The sequence below is a fragment of the Setaria italica genome, chromosome I (genome assembly GCF_000263155.2).
Source record: "Setaria italica strain Yugu1 chromosome I, Setaria_italica_v2.0, whole genome shotgun sequence".
In the NCBI taxonomy this organism is placed as follows: Eukaryota; Viridiplantae; Streptophyta; class Magnoliopsida; order Poales; family Poaceae; genus Setaria; species Setaria italica.
The window spans coordinates 12,843,468-12,869,071 of NC_028450.1; the positions used below are offsets into that span (position 1 = coordinate 12,843,468).

Genomic DNA, 25,604 nt, shown 5'->3' on the forward strand with positions numbered 1-25,604 from the left:
TCGTCCAACGCCCAGGCGTAATGAATGGCCGTCGCCTCGTCGGGAAGCAGAACGGAGCGGATGCAACGGGATCAAGTACTCCAATAAACAGCGGAGGCAAGGCAGCATCGAACAGAGTCATGTCACGCACCGCGTTTCTTGACGCCACAAAAATAAATGAACGGATTAAAAGCATTCATCGCAGGACGTCGCTGGAGCCTGGAGGTAACAATTCCACAAGCAGGCTGCATAATAAGGTCCGATCCAAGCAACCAAACATAACAATTAGGAGGCCTAGGGCTACAGCATCTGCAATTCTGCATGCTATGGGGGCTAAATCCTACAGTCCATGCAACTTGGCAGGAAATTAAACAGCGGCCACCAGAAATACCGACACAGGAGTTCTCCACATCTATGGCGTAAAAGGTCTGCGTACAAAATGGAGGCCACGGCACGTTCCTGCTTATGGATCAAGCATCTCTTCCTTCACCGGGGTGCGCCGAATAGCAAGCTCATTGCCGCGAGGCTGGGTTACTATCTCTGATATCTCCTCAAACTTGCGCTTCCTCTTGTTGAACTTCTCGTACAGTTCCTCGCGAACCTTTTCTTCTTGGCTTATCTTGGTTTTGGTTGCTTCCAGAAGCTTCACTTTGTCCTCCAGCTTTCTTGTTTTCGCGATGACATCTGGGTGGGCTTTTAACTCGTTCGGAGTTTTGGGCGACACGACAGGAAATGTTATCTTTGGATCACTGGATAAAAGAACCAGATTAATTTGATACGGTATAGTATTGAAATAAATATAGTACCAAAATAAAGAATGATTTTGTGATGCAAATTTGTCGTAAACTAATGCTAAATACATTAATTAAGTGAGTGCTCTTTTTGGAGGCAGTAAATTGATAAGAAACATCAACATGGTGATTATATTTTTTTTCATCTTGTGTAATAGCAAAAAAATTTAAATGCTTCAGAATGTTCCTAATCAAGCTCTCTGGCAAATAATTAAAGGATTAACCAAAAATTTAAAATAAAGCCAAATGCACAGTGGTCATTGCCCAGCCAGTTGGCAATACTTCGACCGCATCATGGTGTAGAACCAAATTAGCTTACAAAACATAGTAAGTTAGGAGAACCAAAAAGACATGAAGATTGGGGAGGGCAGCACTGACAGACTGCATGCCGCGACAAGTGTTTGATTATGGCAGTAATAGTACTGACACCAAGAAGAATTTTTCCTTTTCCTTTGATAACACCACCATCCAATGATATTGCTCCACCATTCAAATAATCCATGGCTTGGAACATATCGTTTCGGGTTTCATAAACTTGAAGCACTCCAAAGAGACTATACAATAAAGTTTCACGGAGTCCATGTCCACTACTTGTGGTTATGTTCAAGTTCTCGTCAGAAAGATTTATCATATTGACCGCAAATCCTTTAAATCCTTTAGGTTTTTTAACATGTCGAAACGGCCCCACCAGGTTTAATTCCTTTTGTGGACTGTTCCGGATAAGGCCTCCTTTGTAGGGCCTGCCAAAGAGATGTGCTGTCAACATAAAAGCAAAAAGTCCATGGGACAAATTGGAAGACTAGATTACCTTCTCTACTTTGAGATTCTGATAATACATAAGAAGGTTGGCAATGACCAGGTATGTGAGCCAGATCCATAGCCCAGTGTACTACTTATGATATGAATAACAAATTATTCTCATACAACTAGTACTTAAACCCACACAGCCAACTTGGGCAATTTAATTTTTATATTAGCTTGTTTAAAAATGTGGTGTATGCCTTCATCATTGGAAAGGCTTACTACCGTAGGCTGCAGTCAAGCCAGGCTAACATGGCGTCCACCCTATCATCAATGACTCAGAGATAGTAACCAAGCTATCCTAGAAGATTACTTAGTACCTAGCTACCAAATTAAAGGATGTTTGGCCAAGATTGTGTTTCAGATAACGTCAATAGCATCAGTTTCATTAGGAAGATTAGTTAAGCCAACTCCATACTAGGCATGTACCTTTGGTATAAAAGATTAAACAGCTTTCCATCTAATGAGCTGCTCATGCACATAAGGTTGCATATAGTAGTGGTAGGTAGCATTCTAATATTGTTTTGAAAAGTTTACTACATGTGTGCTTGGCCTTGATCAAAATTACTTAACACTCAAATGGATAACCACGGAAACAACTTTATATTGGGAAATAGAAAATGTAGATCTTACTCTATATCATCTAAGCAAATGATAGAAAATCTACTCTTTATGGGAACTCCTAAAACAGCTGCTTTATGGTGAATGCCAAAACCAACATCCACATCTCCATGATTGTTGTATTTCTCAATGTAATTAGCAGCGTCCATTGTCTTGCAAACTACTGAAAGCATGCCATCTTTGCCAAGATACACAGCAAGCATCCTACAAAATAAATACACAAAGATCCTGAGGAAGAAAATGATGCATCATTTTACAAATGACCCAAAACAAACTACATATAATCCAGTGCCAACAGATAAATTTAGCCTCTATTTTACATGTTCTGAAAACAACACTTACCTGCCAATTTTTCTGTCTGGAACAGTTCCAAGTAGGGCAACAATACCGACAACACCTTCCATGAAAGATTCACCACTGGAGCATAGAACAAAAGCAGCAGTACCAATTTTTTCTCTAATTTTATTACGAATTAACTCCTTTGCATCAATGAAAGACCCAACTATAGGCCCAACCTCAGCTGGTTAAAAAAATTTAAGTTACATAAAGCAGTAAACCAAAAGCTAGCTACAGTAATAATAGTGATGGCAGCAGACTTTATGAAACACATGGACCATTGCAATGGAGCCAAAGCTCAAGTTATTATTGCAACACTATGACAGTATGAAAGCAGGAACATTTCATGACATAAGAAATGAACACACACTCAATAAAAGTTACAAGAATGACCGGACATGGAAAAATCACCTTTTAGGGTGACAATTTCTTCCTCCAGTAAGTCCTTCGAAGAAGAAAGAGTTCCAAGTATCTTTTCCGTAGATTTCATCTTGGAGTATGTATCTCCAACTTTATTTTTAGTTTTCTGCAAATCAAGATACGAAATTACAGAGATCTTAGTGATGGACATGCTTGAGGTTTTTCTTAATCTTGCTTGTAAGTTTATCATAATTTTAAGAAATTTCTAGCTAGAAAAATACTTATTAATTTTCACATCAAATCAAACAGACTTCACCTGCTCTAGGAATATCCAAGTGCCACATACAAAACAGTGTAGTGCTCTCTACTTTTAATAATGTCAAATTCTTACCTTAACAACATCTTTTACATATGTGACAAGATGACTAGGTTCAGCAGGAGCAAGTTGACAGGGAATTAAAAGATTTGAACTGTCAACAGATGAAATTGGATCGCTCAAAATAGATTTAGTTCCATCCTCAAAGCTGGTTAATGCCAAATCAAAAGGTTGAATTTGAAGCTGCAAAGGTTAAGTTTAGTGGTACATTTGAAACAATAAATAAAAAATTCTAGAAATGCTATATGCAATTGGCACCTGAATCGTAATTTCCAGATCAGGATAGTGTGTGTGACATGCCACAATAGTGACCTTTCCTTGTTGATGAGGAAGTTGCACATGAGAAACCACACATCTTCCATGTTTAATGCCATATTGTGCTCCTTCAACAAGTGATAACTCATTCGATGTGATGTTGAGTGTATGAAGAGGTCCATCTATGGATTCATCAACCAGACCATCACTATCAGAAATTTCAAATATGATTTCCAAAAAGGATCCAGCCGGACAAGTTTCAGGAACCTGTAATGACAACACACATAGAAACCTCAAACATTATCTAAAAATTAAGGGTCAGATCACAAAAATAAGCATTCATTCAAGGAAAAAAAGTATCTTACATTTACTGCCTTTAACTCTCTTATGACTACTTGAAATATTTTGGAGAAAATCTTCTTCTTGTGGTGATAAATTGCTATACAAGCTGCACATGATAGGCATAATAAATTGAATGAAAATTTGGTATAAAATGCTGGCATAAGCATAATACAAAATATCCAACCTTCTGAACCAAAGCCACCCAAAACTTTTAGGGCTCCACAAAGGTCAATAAACCCCTCACCATTTACCTGCAAAATTCACTCTTCAATATACATGCTGGTAGATGGATAACTGCAGAATTATTGATCAATTGATCAACAAAAATGGCTGCCATGAAAGTCAAAATATGAGGTAGAAATAGTGGAACAGTAATGTAACTGTTCTCTAACAGCATACCACATTCCCTCAATCACACAGTGAAGCTCATTTGTTGCTCGATAAGAAACACCACTAAAGTGTCGCCAATATTTCTATTTTTAACAGGCACAGCAAATGGTACATCAGAAAATTCTTTCAGAGAGTTTAATTAGCAAACTGCATTTTCCACATTAGTTCCACTGTGGACAAAATCCCCACATGGCACCTATGCTTACTTATTAGAGAATGTATAGCTGTTTATATGCTTGCCTTGGCACCTAGCATCTGTTCAGGACTGTTGTGATGCACTGGATACATTTGAATATCATACATTATGTGAAAGATTTACCTTCTGAACGGAGCTTTTCTTATCTAGAAAGCAGAGTCCATCAACATGGACATTAAGTTTGGTTCCTTCTTCAACATGATTGCTAAATTGATCTAACACCTGCCACATGAGTGGTATCCAGGGTCACAAACAAACACCATGTGAGGACTTACTGAACCAGAATGAAGTATTACACTTTATACAGTCCCCCAAACTCAGATGTAAAACATACCTATTTTGCACTGAAGAATTATCATTCTGGTTCTAGATTTTAACTCAAAAGTATGCATTTTTATTGCATTAGTCAGTTGCCAGATTTTTATCAAGAAAGTGAATACCACTGAAAAGTATTTAGTGTAATTTGTTCCTCTGAAATAATTTTCTTGCTCTATATCACAAGAAATAGCTTCTCTTTCAGATTCAAATGAAAAAGAACCTAATCCTTTGTTAGATCAAAGTATGATTTAGAACCAAACAAATTCTTCCCAACAATGTGATGACCTTCATTCATATTAGACTAAGATGCTATCAATACTCAACAAAGTTCCGATGGTTCATAAAGACTTCTAATAGCTATGTTGGGCCCTTACTGGTCATCTGCAATAACCTAACCATGCTTATTTAGTTAACTAGTGGTGTACAAGTTAGCATCATCATTTAAGTACCTCCAGAAGGACATTATCTATCACTCTTCCAGGAATTAAATTCTCTTCAGAGAAGAGGGACATGTCCATATTAATGATTGATGGAAGGCCTGGTTTAACTGCAGGGAAACATGTCAACTCTTATAGTGAGAATAAGACCCAGTACTTAAGGAATGATATAAAAACTTCCTCATGAAATAAGATTAACGAAAATATAGAATTGCAATAGATAATGTAACAGATAACGTAAATGAGCTAGCTATCTAACCTTTACATTGACATATACCAGAGAACTCATTATCAGATGAAGATATTCTTAACTTCGCCTCGTACTTTGGCCGCAGTATGTCCAACTTGCTGGTTTCAAACAGAAAATCTTCATGCACAGCACAACGTCAAATATGGTTAGCATAGAAACATTAAATTACCAGGTTATGGTCAGGATTGTGATAACTGATAAAGAATGATCATATGGCATACCATAACATTCATTGTTAACAAATCTGATGAGAGTTCCACTTCAACATCATTGACTTGCGCAAGGACATCATCACCATTAAGTATAGTTATAATAATGCCAGATGTGTCAAGGAAAGGAATTTTATTTCCATGTTGATCTACACTTTTAACAGCAAGGCGTCTAACTGGATATCCAAGCCTGCAATATCAATTCTTATGCAACTGAAAAGGTAAAAAGTAACTGTAGACAGAACTAATATAGCAAATAAAGCAACAAGAAGAGCTCTATGCAGAATTCCACATGACTGGCAATCATTGACATTTCGGGGCCTTTTTGAGGGGCATGTTGGAGTAAATTCTAGTATGAGCCAATAATAGGGCCTAATTACAATACTTGCACTATAAATGAAGAATGAGCGGACTGTCCAGACACTACAAAAACATGTAGCGATTCAGAATGTCAAGTGCACCTGAAAGCATTTTCTTCATAAGAATGAAGAGAAGTCACCTCACAGGAGAACATATAGGAACGCACCAAAGTAATTTAGTCGACTGAACATTATTAAACCAATCAACAAGAGCATAGATAACAAAAAATTTGAATGAGAAAGGGCACATCTTATTTATTGGCCATGTTTAACAAGCGGACAGAGAAATTAACTACACATATATTACTATGGATCCAAATATGTATGCATCCCAGCACGAACCTTATATCCACAGGAGCATTATCAGTGGAAGAACCAGCGACACTGAAAAGACAACGCCTAGAGTTCAAGTCTGGACAGACTGTTATAGTTGTCTGTTGCTGAATGACATTCGAACCTCTGCAACTCTATAAAGCATTGCAACATACAGCATAAGGTTAAAATAAAAATTCTTGCAACTCCATATGAAAACGTTATTTCACTTACCACGGAGAATATAAACTGGTAAACTCCAGATTTTCTAAATATGCATGAAGCTTCTCTCAATGGAAATACATACAGTCCATGTATGCCATTATGCGATGAGGGCTTCTTCACCTTTTCATAAAAAAGTTTTGCAGGACAGTCTTTACTTCTGGGCAAATTTCGAACTTCCATTACCATCTCCAGCTGATCATCCTTCACTATATACTTCGTCTCAAGAAGACAAGTGGAGCTAGGCATATAATTTCCTGGTCGCAAAACAGCTACAATTTCGTGTGGAGGTTGATAACCAGCCATTACATCACCTTCATATGGTAGATCCTGCCAAAAGAGCAGATATATGCAAAAGTAAAACAGCACACGTGCGCGCACACAATTCAAAGACATAAATTAGTATATGAGTCTATTAAATTACTGACCCCTTCTAGTCCAAGAGCGTCAAGTCCAGAATTCCGGATGATTTCAATCCATTTAGCAGCCTTCTCCTTTTTCTTTGTCAACATTTTATTCCAAGCATCATCATCCATAGCTTGGCACTGCAAGTATAGCAATTGAAAAACACCAAATGCCAGAAATTCGCATGCACTTGTACAAGACTTTACCATTCTATTATCTATTATGCTGACAGGAAATGAGACTGATTCCTGGATATATATGTTTGGACTCATGCAGTCCGCAGCTTCGTCGACCAGGCATCCTTGCTCATCAGAGTACCCAAGAGGCCTGGAAATTTTAGCAAACTTCACCTTTCCAAAAAAAAAAGGAGGGAAGCAAATTTTTTACTTGATAAAATGGAATTAAATAAACCTGCATATAAGGCGGGCTTCACCTGTGGATAAGGCAAACCAATGTTAGAAATGAAAGATATGCCAACCAATGAGGATATGTCGTAGAAGACGAATACATTAGCACATGAGTGAACTCACCACAAACATCCCCTTGAAGACCTTCAACAACAATGTACTCCAAAGTGGTACACAAAGAGTTTTTCAATGATTTGAAACTACTTTTCATACGTCCAGTTGCTCCTGTAAGAATTTGCAGATGATCTCCTCTCCTCCACGTTTTTCCTTTTCTGCTAATTGATCTATGGACTCTAATGACTTCAACTGCAGGATTGTAATAAAATATAATAAAATGATATTCCAAGAATTTCGTGCTTTGTTAATTGATTAAGCATATGATAAGCACAACAGTAATGCATCCATAATCCCTCACCATCATTGGATATTCCAAGTCGTTCCTTGCACTTTGGATTGATAATAAGGGTGGGTTCATCATCCCCACCATCCATCTCCACATCATACTTGTCATGCATTTCCTTGATCCAATCGTAGTATTGTTTCTCCAGCTGATTATAACTTATTAGTTTCCTGTCCTTGTCACGGGCTTCAACATCAACCTCAGCTATTTAGCAAAAGATTCAGACCAAAACAAATATTAGAATTCTTAAATGAAATTTAGCTAGGAAATGTTAAAAGGCTACTAAAGCAGTAAATCAGATGGGACGAACAATAAAACCTGGGGTATTGTTAAAATAATTGCTGCCCCAATTACGAAGTGCCTTCGTAAAATGATTATGTTGTGCTAAATCAGTCTGCAAAATCAATATAATTCCAGTTAGCAACTTCTACTTTCTGAAATGATAGTTTAGTGGAAATGTTTCATTCTAGGAATTTGTAACACTTAGATGACAACTCCTGACTATTTTTTACTTTTCGTAAGACATAAAGCTGCAGTTGGAACAACATATGTTGTATTGTTTGGTTCAAACTACGTTCATAAAACATGTAATGCTGACTCGTATAAAATAAGTGATGCCAAAGTAAAAGATTGTGTTACTTTAATATAATGACAATACTTGACACAAAGATTTTGCAACTCTACAATTTTATTAGGTGTTACAGATGTGTTCTAATTTAGATTGGTGATCAAAACATATACGCGATTGAGTCTACTAGATAACGCAATAACTGATTTTAGTCATATTACTGTCTAAACACCTTCAATTTGCTGTGCCTAGGGAGAATTCTTGTAGAACGAATAGATTGCGTATAATTGATGGATTCTATTGCATTGAGCCTCTCAGCCGATATATATAGAATACAGAGACTTAGGGGGCAAGGCTCCCCCGGATATATATGGCAATCTACGATACGTATATCTACAACTACCAAATATACTCTAACATCCCCCCGCAGTCACAGCGGGAGCACCGCAGATGGTGAGACTGGAGAGGTAGAAGCCGACAGACTGATATCCCCCCGCAGTTATAACGCTGGCACGGTGCGGATGCTACGACTGGAGAGAAAACCGGCGAGTAACTCATGTGGATGATAACCCTTTGTGACGATGTCGAGGTAGCCGAGACGAGGGTGAATAGCCATGGTCGAGGATGCCATGCTTGGGGTAGTCGTGGTCAACGTAGCAATCGAGGTTGCCGAAGACGAGCAAGTGAGCCGCATATGAAGCCGCGGGCGCATGAGGAGGCGCCATAAGGATGGTGGCGCATATAGGAAGACGCCAGAGTCGAAGACGGCGATGCGTCGAGGCAATCGTAGGGGGAAGGTCGATGCCGAAGTTGATGCAGTCAGGCCGACGTAGACGAGGCATATCCGGGTTTGCCAGGCCCAGAAATGCGTCGAGGATGAAGGCACAGACCAGTGTGGCCAATACTGGACGTTCAAGGTAGAAGGCACCAACCATGCGTCAGTGTCTAAGGGACTAGCAGAGAAGGCCTCCACAATGGTTGCGGGCGCAGAATGGCATGGGGTAGAAGGTGCCAACGCAGCCCGCGGTTGCTAAAGTAGATGAAGTAGGCGAAGATGAGATGGCAATGCTAGCGACGAGGTGGTGCTGGACGAAGCGAGGAGGTAGACCCAGATGATCTGGCGCAAGACCTAATGATCCAAATAGCGCAGCGGTGGAGCTTGAGGGAGACGGCAAAGAACTCGAATAGCTTGACGAAGACCAATTGCGCGATGCGCACAATGACGTAGTCATGGACGATGTCGCAAACGCTATTAAGGAGGACGATGTGGACGTGGTCGAGGACGTAGTCGACGGCAATGAAGATCCAATGACAGGGAGGACCAGGAAGGGCGGTGCTGCTACCCGAAGAGGCAATGCACCCGCAAGCCTCGTGTCGGTGGTGGTGCACACGTACTCACGACAACCATCCCAAATCCGCACGTGCCGCACCCGTGCACTAAGCGGCTGATCAGACTGAGGGCGCACGTACAAGACGATGGACGACGATGCCATGTAGATTGAAGTGGTGGCGGTGATGTTGGGGACGGCCAGCGTGGAGACCGTGGGCAGAGGGGCCCAGCGACGTTGCAGATAGGGCCCCTACGCGCACCACACGCCAGCCTGGACCATACGGGTGTTGGAGAAGAACGACCGGTGACCATGTCGAGGAAGAGGGCACGCGGAGTAGATACGACGGCAGGCAACGCAAACCCAAACTCTGATCAGGAGAAAAAAAGATACAGCAGCAACTTCTCGTGTACACCTCTGGGTGCCTCTAGCCTTTACCATCTTATCTCCTTTTCCTTGCTTTGGCCTCAACGTCGGCACGGAGAGAAAAAGAAAATCAAACGGCAGAGGCAGTCAGGCAGAGAACCTGGCATCCTTTGTAGTTGCACGTTGCGGCCACGTGGGGACCCGCAACCATCGCAGCAGGACGGGTCGCCGGCGTGGGCACTGGCATTCATGGCAGCCCCCATGACATGGCCATGGCAGCCTGCCACAGAGCGACCTAGCAACCACGAAGTGGATCCGGGGCAGCAGCCTGGCAGCCCCACGGAGGATAGCTCGATGTGACAAGTCCGACAGCATCTGGGAAGGGCGGAGACGGGAGTCCTCCAGATGCGACTGGATCCGCCACAGGAGGATACGCGATTTGCTTGCTGGGGAACGACGCTAGGATGCTGGCAGCCAGATCAATATTATCCTGCGCGAAACAAGAGCGCTGCCCCCGGTGGAGATGGATCTCCCCGAGGGCGGCGCAATTGGCAGCAGAAAGTGTGGCTTAGGATTTGAGAAACTCTAAACTCGTGATACCATGTAGAAGGAATAGATTGCGTATAATTGATGGATTGTATTGCATTGGAGCCTCAGCCAATATATATGGAATACAGAGACTTGGGGAGCAAGGCTCCCCCGGATAAATATGGCAGTCTACAATACGTACATCTACAACGACCAAATGTACTCTAACATTGATCTACCAAGGTATCCTCTTATAGATGATATAAGAGTAACTCTCTTAAGTCATACATCCAGGTATTATACGAAATAAAAAAAAAGAAAAACAATTAGAAACAGATAAAGACTAAAATATGAAAATTTACCTTTGAAAGTGTTGGAGAGAACCCTGCATCCGTTTCTGCAAAAATATACACAACAAATAATAAATTATTTAAGCAATGAAATTATAAAATCTTAAAGTTGTTTGGACCAGACGGGTTAATAATATCTTTCAGGAAACAAAGTAGGGATTTAGATTAAAAATTAGGTTTAAAGTTGTAATTATAGTTTTAAAAAGGAATTAGATAATATTTTGTAGCTCTAGTGGCAAAGCTAGTGCTAGGGACCTCCAGGTTGTTGGCAGGATAATGCCGATACTTTTCCTTTTATGTTCATTGTTTCCCTTATATTTTGGCACGTGTGTGTCGAAGTAAATTGCAGGAGTGGGACTTGGGGGTTGTACTATATGTTTCCTTCTATACAAAAATGATCTCAGCTCTTATGCGTTTTCAAGAAAAAAAAGATAATACTTTGTTGGATTGTAGAAAGTCAATCTAGCTTTTAATGAGCTCATGTTTGGTAACCATACAACACATAGCGAATGATAATCGCTCTCATTCCTTTCAACTTTATCAACCACCATGACTTGCTGCCATGACCTACCAATTCCACTTCCCTATTCATCTTGGTAGGGCTAATTTTTTCTTGAACGTGTAGGAGAGATGCGTGTCATTGTATTAATAGATAGAAAAAATGGGTTTGATTACATGCCGAATCCACAGCTGGGGTTAGTGCTAGTGAGCATGAGTGTAAGCTTGGCACAATGCAAAATAGGCTAGACTGATGTGTGCATATGTATGTTTAGACATTAAGTTGTTAGCTTTAGGTTGCTAGCATCTCATGTTAGGCAATCAATCAAGAAAGGGAGATTTGTGTTCTTACCCTTACTCCAAGTGCTAATTGTGTTTTTACCTCTACTTTTTAGGGTTTGTGATTTTTCCCTCGATTATTTGAAATAAAGCAGCCATTTACTCATGTCCATTAAATGGAAACCTGATTAAGTGAATTAATAAATAAATAAACAACCAAAAATAGATGAAATGACCCAGGTACCCCTCCTGCCTTATCTCTTCCTCACCCGTCTCCTTTCCTCTCCCTCACAAATCTCTCACGCAGTCTCACCCATCTGGCCGTCTCTCTAACTAGCAGTGCGCGGCGGCCAGGCAAGCCCTGCAGGCTGGGCGGTGTGCGGCAGCGCTCCGAGTGGGCGGAGGCCAGACGGCGCCACGACCCAGGCGCGCAAGCCAAGCAGCGCCACCACAGCGCTCGTGGCGGCCAGACAAGCTGCTCGGGCGTGCGGTCAGGCTGGGAGCGTGGGGCCGGTAGCCGCCACTGCCGCATGTGCCACTGTCGTCATGTCTGGAGCGCGAGGAGGCGAGCGGCGACGTAAGCGGCGGTGGTTACTTTTGCGGGTGCCAGGTGCCCTACGAGGAGTGCGATGAGAATGTCCTCATGTAGTCATGCTCTTCCGAATCTACTCCTGCTGTAATGCCAGTAGATGGATGCAATTGGGGAGGAATCGGCCATCTTGGACCGGAACGGCGGATGCAAATGTTTAATTTTCATTTTGTTTTTTCTTTTCTGCTGAGAGGCTTGCATCTAGCTTGAATTCCCACTTTTTACTGGAGATACAATCAATGAATCGATGAACAGACAAATTGAAGCTTTGATCGGAGATTATTTGGCAGTCAAGTTGCTATGCTTATTATCATTCTGAATGTATGCATGTGATGGATGCTTGATTGTGCCATTTGATCTCAGTTGTGATTAAGGTAAAGAAAAAAAAATGTTGCTAGAGCTTTATCGAAATGCTCTGCTCGAATATATGAAATTAATTAAAAAATATACCAAAACATGAGTAGAATACACGTATAGAGTGCTTCATGTTAAAAGAGGGGCAAAATCACAAAGAGTATATTTGTCTTTTTACTACAAATTTAACAACGTTAACTTCTCTTAGCGGAACAGGGGCAAACTAGAGCTTCGTTTTGGAAAAGCGAGGGCAAAAACACTCAAAGGGCAAAATCAGGGGTAAAATCACAATTGGCATTCAAAATAGGGGCAAGAATGCAAAAGCCCCACCTAGAACCTGTGTGTAGTGTTGGTGTGTGTGCTGTTATATGGCTATATGAGCCTTTTATCTCCTTCCTTAATGCAATGATACGCAGCTCTCCTGCGTATTCCAGAAAAAAAAGAAAAAAATAATTATTCCAAATCTCCCTAGTAGTACAATCCCTCCCGTAGCAGCCAATGGCGCCCGGCTATCATCCTAGTGGTGTTTAGATCAGTTTGTTTCTTTATCAAAACATCCTTAGTATGTAAATTTTGTAAGTTTAGATATTATATCTAAGAGGTCAGGTATGTAAAAAAAATGGATTTTATTGTATCCATCAAGACTTAACCAATACAAAAATTTCTTTTGCACTTTAGATCTTTGCAGTTTCTGTTCTTAGTCTATCTCCTATTTTGATACCATCCCCTTGAAGCCATCCAAGCCTTTTTCTGCAGAATAGTTGTCCCATTGTGAACCAACAATCACAACATCAAGGCAAACATAGCTTCTACTACCAGGACAAAGGTGTTTACTTAAGAAGGCCCTTCGAATTTTCAAAGAAAACTTCCTTGCTGAATTGCAGGCTCTGAAGGAGAAGTTGGAGGTGTACTTTTAGGCACATGACAAGGAAAGGTGTGTGACTGTATGTAGTTCAATGTGGCATAACCAGCAGGTTAATTATCACTGCTATGGATGCGAGGTCATATATGATCTTGAAACAATCCTCTCCACACTACCATGTTTGCACTTTGGTCAGCTAAGATGAGCATGCGCCAACAACATAGCATTTCCACTTTGATTGTGTAAACTTGTTTGTTGTTAAAAAACAAATATTAAAATATGTTAAATTTTAAAAATGGTTAATGGAAAACTAAGTTTAAGTTCACAAGTTAGTGAATATCCAAAATGTAGCTTTCTTGTTTTTTCAGAACAAAACTACCCAAGTTAAAAACATTGGCAAAGTTGGTTGTCTGGTAACAAGTAGTCATATGTTAAGCTTACCTACAAAGCATTTCACCCTCTTGCAGCATCGCCTAAAGAACTCAGCCTTGTGGCCCTTTCTGTATTTAGCTTCCATGAACGGAAGAGGGCCCTGCAGTGAATAAATGATGATGTGGTAAAAGGATTAATAAAAAAAGGCAATGCTCTCTATGAGTTTCATATGCATTAACTCTGCCAATATCTGCTGAAGGTAATTTCAATCCAAATATAGAAGAGGAATCATTTGAAGAAATTGGTATCTGTTGTGCTGGAAATAAGAGGCAAATCATATTCATTATATGAGAGTTCAGTGTGATGAAGTTAACAATTTCCTCTCAATAGTGATTTTCAAAGCATGAACCATCCTTAGGATCTGTAATGAGGGGAAATAAAAACATGCCACTACAGTTGAGAAGTATGTCCATAGTCAAACCAAAAGACAACTTGGTCAATTCGACAGATACTGAATGCATCAACTATCGTACCAATGGAATGTTTTGGGCTGATTGGCATTATCAAAAGGTATCGTACAAATAGGGCAACATAGAGGTTCTGCGAGTACTCTATCTTGGAATAGTACCAGATGATATTATCAAGCCAATAAGTTAACCATATGAGTTGTGAATGATCTAAGACGTGCTACAAGCAGACAGGCTCAATATCTATTCCCATTGGATAACCTAATTTGTTACATGCAAAGTTTGTGCAAAAGGTATATGGAATAACCCAAACCAGTTTTTAACAAAAATGAATATTGTGACTACAATATTAAAATACACAGAATGATAGGTGCTAAGATCTTCACTACTGGCAGCTTGTGAAAAATTGTAAGATTTCATTAGCATCAACCACAAAAGATAAGGAAATGTTAGGATGCTACAAGAGTAGACAAAAAAGCAAGACCAGTAAAGGAAAATATTAGTACGGATGTCATGCAATAGAATGCTTATTAGGGTGGTCCTTTAATAAAAGAATACATCATAATTTCTGACTAAATTAGGGTGGAACTTTAATAGTGTTACCCATCTAGCATCGGGAAGTAAACGCCCAAGTCGACGAATTGATACACGAGAGAAGTTGTCGAAGTTCTCTTTCATTTCATAGCCATCATTCCTTAATTTTTCCAAGATAGAATCTATAGATTCCTTTCCCTAAAAAGAACAGAAAGTTAGTATGGACACATGTCAACATATTCATAGCTCATTACAAATTCGTTAATACCTTTACAATTGGAAAGTAGACACACTTCAACCGCGCATGAGCTTGACAAGAAGCTAAGTATGCAAAACAAAAACAAATTAAGGCAAACAAAGAAAAATTATCATATCTTAGTTTCAATGCAAGAGATATATTACCTGCTGTTTTCTCTGTGAACTTAAGGTGCCAAATGAAATCAGGACCATTTGAAGAGTGCAAATTAGTTACTGTGACTTCACCCTCTTGCACCTCTGCTAAATTTACACCATTCACCTGAAAGATATCATCCACAACAAGGCACCTCTCAAAAAAAAAAGAATGATAGATAGAGGTGCACATTTCTGTGGCATATAGAGTATTTGATTGCAGCTATGCAAACTTTCCATGTGGACCCCTGATTTCACGAATAAGTTCCCGAGGTTGGCGCATCTCGTTGGGCGTGGAGAAGCATTGGGAACCCCAATATCTTTCTTAGGAGCAGTTTCTTTTCCTGTCCCCTCAACCCGGCATGGACACGCCGTTGTTCAAAACAGTAACATCAAATCACAAACTACACGAAAGTTGTCCCTTTATTATGGTTAAATGTTGAACATATCACTATAGCTGGCAGCCATCTAATAAGAACAAAGCAGGGTCGTAATCATTAATGCTGCCCGTGCAGTCATGTATTCCACACAACCACACTCAGGTGCCAACCTTACCACAACAATAACAAAGCCTTTTAGTCCCAAGCAAGTTGTGGTAGCCAATCATACCGCACCAAAAAAATAGAGTTGTTGTCGATTTTTCGTATTCCAAGAACAGAATGTTTCTGGTTATTTGTGGATAGATTGTCCAGGTTGATAATGTCCTACCAACTAGGACCTTTTTTCTGCCGGTACAAACTAGGACTTCTTCCAATGCCATAGAGTGGAAGAGGAGTTTAGAATGAAAAGGCTGGGGGAGGGTAGCTCTGAGTCTAGATGGAGAAGAGAAGAGTAAGCAAGAGGAATAAAATGGGAAGAAGCCCTTAGGATACTATTATTGCTGGCTAGGTTACACATGTATCACAGCCCAAGTCTTACTCTGGGTCCTTTTTGACAACACAATTATCTAACTACCTCCATGCCACCAGTTACCTAAATAAATCAACGATGAAGGCATTCTAAACTCAAATATTTATCCATTCAAATAAAATAGGCAATCTAGGAATACAGATTTAGTAATAACTGTTACGATGAGATGACAAGGTCCAACAGGGCAACATATACACACATGAGTGCAAGAGATAATAACAAGGTATAGCACCCAAATAAGGGACTAATAACAAGGTATACAATAGAGACTAACAACACATAGCTACAATTAAAATCTGCAAACTCAATTATTTTAGAACAATCCAGCATATGATAAACATCCTACTGAGGCTTGTAACACTGGAAGGGAATTTAACAAGGAGAAAACTAGAAGCGTACCAATCTTTCCAGATTTAACTAATAAATAGTGGTCTGATATTGAGGCTTGTAACACTGACAAGGACGGGCAGGAAGAGTTGTGCAGGTTCAACATGTTCTCACCACAATGATGGTTTATTTGGCCATGGCAATTGACATGCCCCCATGGGCAATCAAAGCAATAGATAAGATTAGAAGAGCCTTTGTATGGCGCGGTTGCAAAGAAGCAAATGGTGGGCACTGTCTTATCGCTTGGCCTAAGGTGTGTCGCTCTCGAGAGCTTGGGGGGTTGGGAATCTCTGACCTGAAAGCACTAGGGGTCGCTCTGAGAGCAAGATGGCCATGGCTTAGGAAAACTGAGCCTCACAGACCTTGGGCCAACTTGCCGCTCCAGGTTAGCAAGGAGGTTGAATGCCTCCTCTCGATGGCTATGACCACTGAAGTAGGGGATGGATCCAATACATTATTCTGGAAAGATAAATAGCTGGCTGGTAAGAGTGTCCAGGACCTTGTACCCCGATTGTATGCCTTGGTGCCGGGGAGAAGAGCAAGCAAACATTCTGTTAAGGAGGCCCTTGACAATGATTTCTGGTTGGAGGACATTCAGGGTGAAATATCCATTGAAGCATTGTTGGAATATCTTGAGCTGTGGGATACTCTTACTGCAGTGGACCTTCAGCAAGGAATCCCAGATAAGCATATCTGGAGATTATCTTCATCTGGATAGTACACAGCTAAATCGGCCTCTCAATTTCAGGGTGCCATCCTATTTGAGCCATATGCACGCATTTGGAAATCTTGGGCCCCTCCCAAATGGCGCTTTTTCATGTGGCTAGTCGCCCACAATCGTTGTTGGACAGCAAATCGGTTGGCTCGGCGTGGACTCCCACATCCTGCTCGATGCCCGCTTTGTGACCAAGAAGATGAGAATATCCAACATCTTCTCATTGGGTGTGTTTTCGCTAGACAGTTCTGATTCTCCATCCTGCAATATGCAGGTATCTCAGCCCTTGCTCTACTAACATCTGATACATCTCTGTATGACTGGTGCGCGAGAGTGGAGAATGATGTGGATAGTGATGTGCGCAAAGGCTTGAACTCTATTATCATCCTTGGAGCCTGGACCATCTGGAGACATCGCAATGATTGTGTGTTTAATGGGGCTTCCCCCAGGCTTGCTACAACTCTGATTCTAGCCAAAGAAGATGCCCAACTGTGGAGCTTGGCAGGAGCCAAGGGCCTCCCCCTGCCGGCTATCAGAGGGGTTGATTAGGCTTAGGTTCTTGCCCCTTTAGTGGTTGACTCTTTTCGTGTAAAAGGTGATTAGGATCTACAGGTTCTAGTGGGTGTGGGTGTGTGTTTGGGTCTCTGTATGACTCCTTCTACTTTTAATACAATGATACGCAGCTCTCCTGACATGTTCGAGAAAAAACACTGACAAGGAATAAAAGACAAACCTCGAATTCAACTGGGTTTCTTGTATTCATCGATTCAATATCCTCATCATACTGAACAAAATTAAAATAAATCCCATTAGTATAACTGCACCAATTAGGATTATCCTAATTTGCAAATAGAACACTGATTCTCCACAAGATCTAGTTGACAAATAAAAACATGTAAAATGAAGTGCATCAGTACAGCACTCAAAACAGCTTGACTCTGATGAGCCTCTTGAATTCAGAAATCCAACTTGCAGCCCAGCCACAGCCTGAGACTAGTGTTAATGTTATTGTTTTGAAAAAAGAGTTTTGTACCCACCCAGAAGACCGGTAGGGCCAGTAACAGGTGATTATCTGGATGCCTCATCTCAAGCTTAGTTTCAAGCTTGTACTTCCTTTAATTGGATCTTGAGAAATTAAAGACACTAGTTAAGATTTGTTACATAAAACAATTTACCAAATGGCCACACTATGAGTGTATTGCGCATTCCAACTGTCAGGATAGATACAAATGAGTGATATTGTATCAATTTAATTAGAATGTCCTCATTGCACAGATTAGTTTCCAGGACCTACTCAAAAGGTCCAATGGCTTTGACCTTATGGCTATTGCCTTATATTCTACAAACAAATAAACAGTTAAACAATGTCACTCTTGCTGGTATCGGAAAAACTCAGCACGAAAATCTTTCAGTTCATAATGAATTCAAAGAACAAGCGCACCTATTCAGGTTAACAATAGACCTAACCAAATATAGTGCAAAAATGGAATCTACAAACTTCTTTAGTTTTGATCAAGTTTATAGAAAAATGCATAGATATCTACAACATCAAACTAGTTTCACTAGATAGCCATGAAATATATTTTCATAGTGCATTGGATTGATATTGTAGATGTTAATGTATTTTTCTATAAATTTGGTCAAACTTAGACAAGTTTGACTTAGGACGGAGCTAAAACGACCTATAATTTCAAACGGAAGGAGTAGTATTGAATAAATGCACATAAGAACCTGTATATATGGAAAATAGACGTCCTTCAAAAAACCAAGAAGTCTGTCTGCTTCCAGATGTTTTTTCAGCCCACAGATCTCTACCTGTGAATGTGAATAAAAACATGAGCTCAGAAACTTAAGTTTTTCAGAAGGTGAACAACTTGAAAAAACATTATCAAACTACACCAAAGTTTCAATTTGGATTCATTTCTTAAAAATCATTGTATAGAAAACAAAGTTGAAAAAAGGATGCAAAATGGACAGTTAAAGAAGTATATATGACTAAATAAGTAATAAGTAAAATATTTTTCCAACCAGTCACAGCAGTGTTTAATATTTTTTTTTTAAGTGAAGCTCTTATGGAAGCTCAACTCCTCATTTCTGCTGGGCAAGGGGGCCTGTGGCATGCATCGGAACATACTCTCTATGACATGCAACGTAGCATTATCGATAATATACATCGATTGAAGAGTGTTTACTAAAGATAAATGCACATGTGGAAAGGACAACTTTCCCATGAAATATTAAGTGAGCAAATATATCTTAGAAAACTGGTACAGGAAACTTATCACATAAGTTTTTTTTGGGAACTCTATTCAACACAGGACACACATTCAGGAGACCAGAACATTCAGAAAGTGGTTCGAAATGCCATGCAACCACCTGGGTAAAACTCTGATGTGGTGACAACAGCCTCTCCTCTTCAGATGGATCCCTAACTCCTCCAGCAGTCTGCAAACCGGAGGTACTGGTCTGATTTAATTTTCAAAGTACAGCAAATAAAGTAGCAAGAGAGCAAAAATTGGGGGGAGAGAGAGAGAGAGAAACCATCCAAGTGTGTTCGGAATTCTTAGACCCTGCTTTTTCCAGCAATGCCTCCCTTGAAAGGTGTAAGGTAAACACTTTTCTCGATTCCTTTGTTTTAGAGGAAACAATAGCAATTCTGTTTCACAGAAGAGATAGAACAAGCTCATCAAGCACAGAAACTACAACTTTCTATCTAAATTACACATGATAAATTCATACCTTCCAAGATGCATTGAGGCAATAGTTCCACCATAACCAAACATGCCAAAGAAGGGCTGCAATATTTAACAGAAATAATACATAAGTACAACAATACCAAAGCCTTTTAGTCCCAAGCAAGTTGGGTACACTAGAAATGAAAACCCAACATGAGACACCAACAAGGAATAACGAAAAAAAGTTATATAAAAATTTATAAATTTATAAGACATCAATAAAGTAATGTTATTAGGGAATCGAAAAGCAAAAGCCTCGTTGGTTCAGGCATATGGATAGCTGATTTATTAATACAAAAGTACCCTACATATTAAATTCTTTTGAATTAATATATTCATGATGTTTAACATACCAAAACATAAAAAAGGTTTATGGAGAAGCACGGTGTATTCAAAAACTATGTAACGCCGATTAGTGTCAACAAAGTACTACACTGCATTGCATCCATATTTCAACAACTGAATAAGTTAAATTGTACAAAAATGTAAGTGCATTATACACAGTAAAAAGATGGGCTATAGGAACTTCAATGTCAAGCATTCGAAAAAAAAGGTGGACTGCCCAATATGCATTTTCCTATAGCTAATAAGTTTTGATATATCTACGAAACAAACAATCATATTCGACCTTCAACTGTTGCCCAAGACAAACAACCAGCCCCCAATTTCTAAACCACCCACTTCATGACCTTAGAGCGACTCATTCTTATCCACCATGGTTTTTGTCAGACATGGTAGCAATGTGCCCATCTTTAGCTGACAGGGTGTCCACATCAATATCCATGCCCACAACCATGTATCTCTCTCAGCTTGCTGGCTATTGGGGTGTCAATGCAAACCGGTGCCCAACCACAGTAGCTGCCCTCAAATACAATTATGGAACAACCATGGGCCCCAAGTCAACTGCCAAAGCCAAGTTAGGACGCTCCTCGAGTTCTTGGCCACAAGGCCAATGAAGGCTGTTTAATTGAGTTCACATGCTAGCAGAGTAACAAGCAAACACGGACAGTGCTACCACTCTAGAAGAGCCTCACTTCAAAAAAAAAAAGGAAAGAAAGAGAAACTGCCCCGATTTGGAGGTGGGGCTGCCATGTTCTGGTTTTTGTATATAATTCCATTTCCTGAACCATAATCCAAACAACTAAATGTGGATGTAAATTTACTCTGCCCAATTTGGTCAACTTCAAATATCTGCATGTTTTCTTGAGTAAATATCTTCACATTTGCACAGTCAGGATGCTATCAAAGCAATAATAGCCTTTTTCAAATACAATACAATGAAACTTAAAATAAATTAAAGTGCTTGAATCAGTAAAGTATTCTCACCAGTAGATATGGTGCTTTCCCACCAATACCTTTTTGCCGAAATACTCTATGGTTAGAAGAACCCATTGTTCCCCTGTACAATATGTCACTGCTAATTATATGGAAGAAAATGGTACCAAAAAATTTAAAAAAACAAGTACTAGTGTGGTCTATATATTTCATACATTGAACTTGAAAGAATGTTACAATATTGTTCATAACTTAATAAAAAACACTTTTCCTCTCATGTATACTTCCAACAAATATAGATGCAAAATAAAGAAAAGGAATGAAGTACTCCTGTATGTTAGCTCTAGTTCATATTAATTGGACAGAACAATTCATAGAATTGTGTGACCTAGATATCATAGTTTAGACCTTCAATCAAGTGTGCAGAAGCAAAACTATTCAGCCACTCCAACATTGGGGCCTTTTCTTCTCAAGTATTTAAGGTTAAAGCAGCAGTACAAGGCATCTATCCCAATGTTATTAAACGAAGCATTCACAGCATGAAAAATGACCCATTAAAATATATCATGTTTGAGCTTCCCACTTTACCATTTGCATATAGAGTTCGCATCTGAACCATCCATTCCCCTACCAGTGTCAAAAATCACAATCTTTTCTTTGACAAGAGTTATCCTGTAAGAAGATTCAAGTTTCAGTACTCACACCAAGTTTGTGCGGTCCGGAAGACATGTATGACCTAGAAATTAAATACTATAATGATATGGAAGCAAACTTGAAGACAAAACACTAAATAGTGTAGGACCTTAACAATATTCTCATAAACACCGCCAGCAGAAAGCATCATGATGTATGAATATCGTGGAAATAATGCAATTTTATTTAGCTAACTGGTTATTGTTGCAATAATACTAATGAACAATGACACCTCTTCAAAGCCCCCAAAAAACAATCAAGCCCGATACATCTACAACATTTATTTTACTTTTTTGTTTATTTAATGCACTTTAGTACCCTCATATTTTTTTTCATTGAAAGTAGTTTCAAGTTAATTCTTTCATTCATTGCCTTTCCTCAATGAAATTTTACTTGTATGGTAACTTCAAACCCAACACCCTACTCTCTGGCTTCATATTGAATACTAACTTATTGACCTAGCACATTAGGAAAACAACTTTGCAAACTTCTTCTGCTAACAGCTACCAATTTTCTTTCCTTTTAACATTACATGCCAAACATAGATTACTAGCTAAAAAAGCATGTCGATACAGGTTGCAGTGGAACGGATAAAGAAAACAATATCAAAGACTGATGATACAGGTTGAAGTCAAACAGATAAAAAAAACAATATCAAAGACCGATGGTACAGGTTGAAGTCTAACGGATAAAGCAAACATTATCAAAGACTGATTCTTTTAATTCAGGAAAAAGAAAAACACTGATTCTTTTATACCCTAGGACTTTGATGGTAATAATATAAATGCATGGGTATTAACCTGATTAACTTCCTTTCTCCTATACCATTTGACCACAAAGCCTGCAATGCATTATCCTGAGAAAAGGAAAAAAGGGAAGAAGAAAAAAAGGCAGTGGGAGACCATCAGAAAGTGTGACAAACCAAATATAAGTAAACTATAGGATTCTAACAAGAAAACTAACGGTAAGGTCAACAAGAGCACTCTCAGTGCTATATTCTGCCGGAAGCTCTTGAACCAGATCAGGCTGAGGGGTAAGGTCCCACATATTCTGCAGATAACAATTGTTCAAGTAAGAACTAAGTGTTGGAGTATAAGGGGTTACCCACCTCTTCCCATCAGCTTAAGCTTTTGGTTTGAACTGGTCAATGCATACAACTCAATATGGTATCAGGGCCAGAGGTCTCGAGTTCGAATCCTGGTGGGCACAATTAAATAAAATAATTGCAGCCAACTCCAATTTCAACGTATGCGGCCTAAGAGAACCTGCACGTGAGGGGGAGTGTTGGAGTATAAGTTGAATTGCCCACCTCCCCCCCCCCCCATCAGCTTAATAAGCTTTTGGGTTGAACTGTGCAACTCAATACTAAGATAGATAGGGATTAATCCTACATCTTGTTCTCTGCAGAAATCAATTGATTTCTGAATACTTGTGAAGTCATAACACAAACACAAGGATCTTAGGTTCTCAACGAAACACTAATGCAGAAACTGTATCTTAGAAGGAAAGGATGCAAGCCTCAACTCTTAAAGAAGTGGTATAGTGCTCAGTACTTTGTACCAAGAATAGCCAATAAAGTGCTAAATGTCAGAGTAGAGAATCCGAATATCACTACATCAAATACTCACCTCAAATGTACTGACCGGTTCTCCTTTTTCATCCTGACAAAATAAATAGAAATTAAATACAGCATCTGAGAGTATGCATTGCAGAGCAACCTCATGAATCAAAACTTAACCCATTGTTATGATAGAAAATAGAAATGGTTAGGGACTCACGTGGAGTCTTAGTATGTTTGTACTCTTGGTGTCAAAGTTGCTCAACTTGATTTTGTCTGTTATCTTTTCGTCAAGCAGGTCAGTTAGGAAAATGTTGTCATCCCACTGTATCTCCGGCATCCTTCCACCTCCCACAGAAGCATTGTTCAACTCCCTCTTGACACTAAGCAAGAGATCACGAACCAACATCTCTTCGCCAGGGTTATGCAGCGTGAGGCTGGTGCTCACGCCACTTGGCAACAGGACCTGAAACCGGTACACTCTTAAAGCATCTTCTTCCTCAAGCCCATCCGAATACTGTACTAAAGCCTTTCCCTTGTATCCTCTGCTTGCCTCTGCCATCCTAGAGCAAAACCTGCTCACCACACAGAACAGGTTGCAGAAACTATTTTCAGGTGAGGTTTACACAAAGGAAGAGACAGGTTAAAAAAGGTACAAATCCTCCGTGCAAACATCATGCGTGCTAAAATACCTTAAGAAAGAAAAACACAGGTTTAATTGTCGTTTAACACATAATATGAACCCAACAACGCAACTTTCCCCAAGTCCCATAAAAGGAAATGAAAGGACATATGAGCCATCGGCCCATTGCAACGCTGACTCTTTTTTCTTTCCAAGTAAGAGTTACACAATTCGACATGAAAGAAACTAAAGGCTGCAGCTTTTCCCTCTGAAAAGAGCAGCAAGGGGATTTCCGCGTCGGAGCACAAATCAAAACCCGTACCGGGTAGACGAGATACAAGAGACCCAATACCAGAGTGTGAAATGCAATGCAAGGTACCTTGCAGCAATCTTGCATGCCGGGTTTTTCTTATCCAAAAAACGGCCAAAGATGATACATTTTCCCCATCAAAGAAAAGAAGGATGGCAAAGTAGCAGGCCAGTCGACACGAGAGTTATCTATCGTACGATCAAGTGGGCAGGAGCCAAAACCCCCCAAAAAAACCCCCAGAAGCGCAGCAAGAAAAAAATCCCCTGCACGGGATCAAGATAAATCGAAGGTGAGAAAACCCCACCGAGCAGGACCAAAAGAGCAAATCTTTCCGCTTCGATCGACCCCAAATCTCCCGGCTCAAGAAAAAGATAAACGGACAAAAAATAAAAGCATGAAGTTAATAATCACCGGCGACGAGAGGCCCCGCTTCCGCCGCCGCCGCCGCTATCCCCCTGCAAAAGCCCTCCGCGCTCCGCAGCGAGGAAAGAGGATTGCTTTTGAGGTCGGAGGAGGAAAAGATTCTGCAACGGTAGGAGGCAGGCGGTGGCGGAGTTGATGTGAGGAGGAAACGCAAGGGAGTGAGTCGGGGGGTTTCGAAAGCTGAGAAGGGGAAAAGCCGCGGGCCAAGTTCCTCCTTTCCTTTGTCAAATGGTATGTTCCTCCTTTTCTTTGTCAAATGGTATGCCTTAATCATCAAGTTCCCATTTCAACTTAATTTTCTCAGTCCGGAATGTATAAAACTGAAGAATGTTTTATCAAAATCTTTTAAAAACTTTTCCCAAAAGCTTTTTTTATCACAATCTTTCGGAAACACTTTTCCCATAAACTTCCTCAAACTACAAGGTCGTTTCTGTCAAGCTGCTGCCAGTCATTGCCCCTTGCTGATGGTGGGGCCATCCCATCAGCCTCGGTAGATGGCCAACCAGCTACGGTACATTGATAGGTACAGTAATGCCGGGTACGGTGTATCTCGAGTGCAATCAAAAAACATTTATTCAGTGACAAACTGTTGCTTCATGATATAAATTAAGACAAAAGCATATCTAAGGTCGCCATTTCATGATTTGAAATAAAAATTATGAAGGAGAACACTAAAACATGTCGTTTAGATTCTCTCATAGACGCATGTGATGGCATGTTTTGTTT

The 25,604-nt window shown here is 40.0% G+C and overlaps 1 protein-coding gene across 1 annotated transcript; it reads right to left on the reverse strand.

Moving 5' to 3' along the window:
• Positions 1–4,121: 4,121 nt before the first annotated feature.
• On the reverse strand, positions 4,122–24,085 carry LOC111257871. Its single transcript, XM_022828149.1, has 26 exons — positions 23,744–24,085; positions 23,594–23,626; positions 22,929–23,015; positions 22,766–22,821; positions 21,861–21,944; positions 20,002–20,057; positions 19,832–19,890; positions 19,639–19,728; positions 18,994–19,077; positions 17,996–18,046; positions 15,264–15,378; positions 15,130–15,182; positions 14,976–15,059; positions 13,930–14,020; positions 7,782–7,970; positions 7,371–7,392; positions 7,166–7,286; positions 6,983–7,054; positions 6,741–6,884; positions 6,363–6,487; positions 5,674–5,851; positions 5,480–5,546; positions 5,215–5,312; positions 4,571–4,669; positions 4,261–4,334; positions 4,122–4,155 (listed from the first exon to the last, which is right to left on the reverse strand). The coding sequence occupies exons 1-26, from the start codon at positions 24,083–24,085 to the stop codon at positions 4,122–4,124; spliced, it is 2,508 nt and encodes an 835-aa protein (XP_022683884.1).
• Positions 24,086–25,604: the final 1,519 nt, after the last annotated feature.

Excerpts from the sequence above, each read along its gene's own strand:
- LOC111257871 (XM_022828149.1), bottom strand. The coding sequence starts at position 24,085 with ATGGCAGAGGCAAGCAGAGGATACAAGGGAAAGGCTTTAGTACAGTAT. Across the intron at positions 15,183-15,263 it reads GTTCACAGAGAAAACAGCAG|CTTCTTGTCAAGCTCATGCG; the intron begins GTAATATATCTC and ends TTGCATACTTAG. Across the intron at positions 6,488-6,740 it reads AGGATGATCAGCTGGAGATG|AGTTGCAGAGGTTCGAATGT; the intron begins GTAATGGAAGTT and ends AATGCTTTATAG.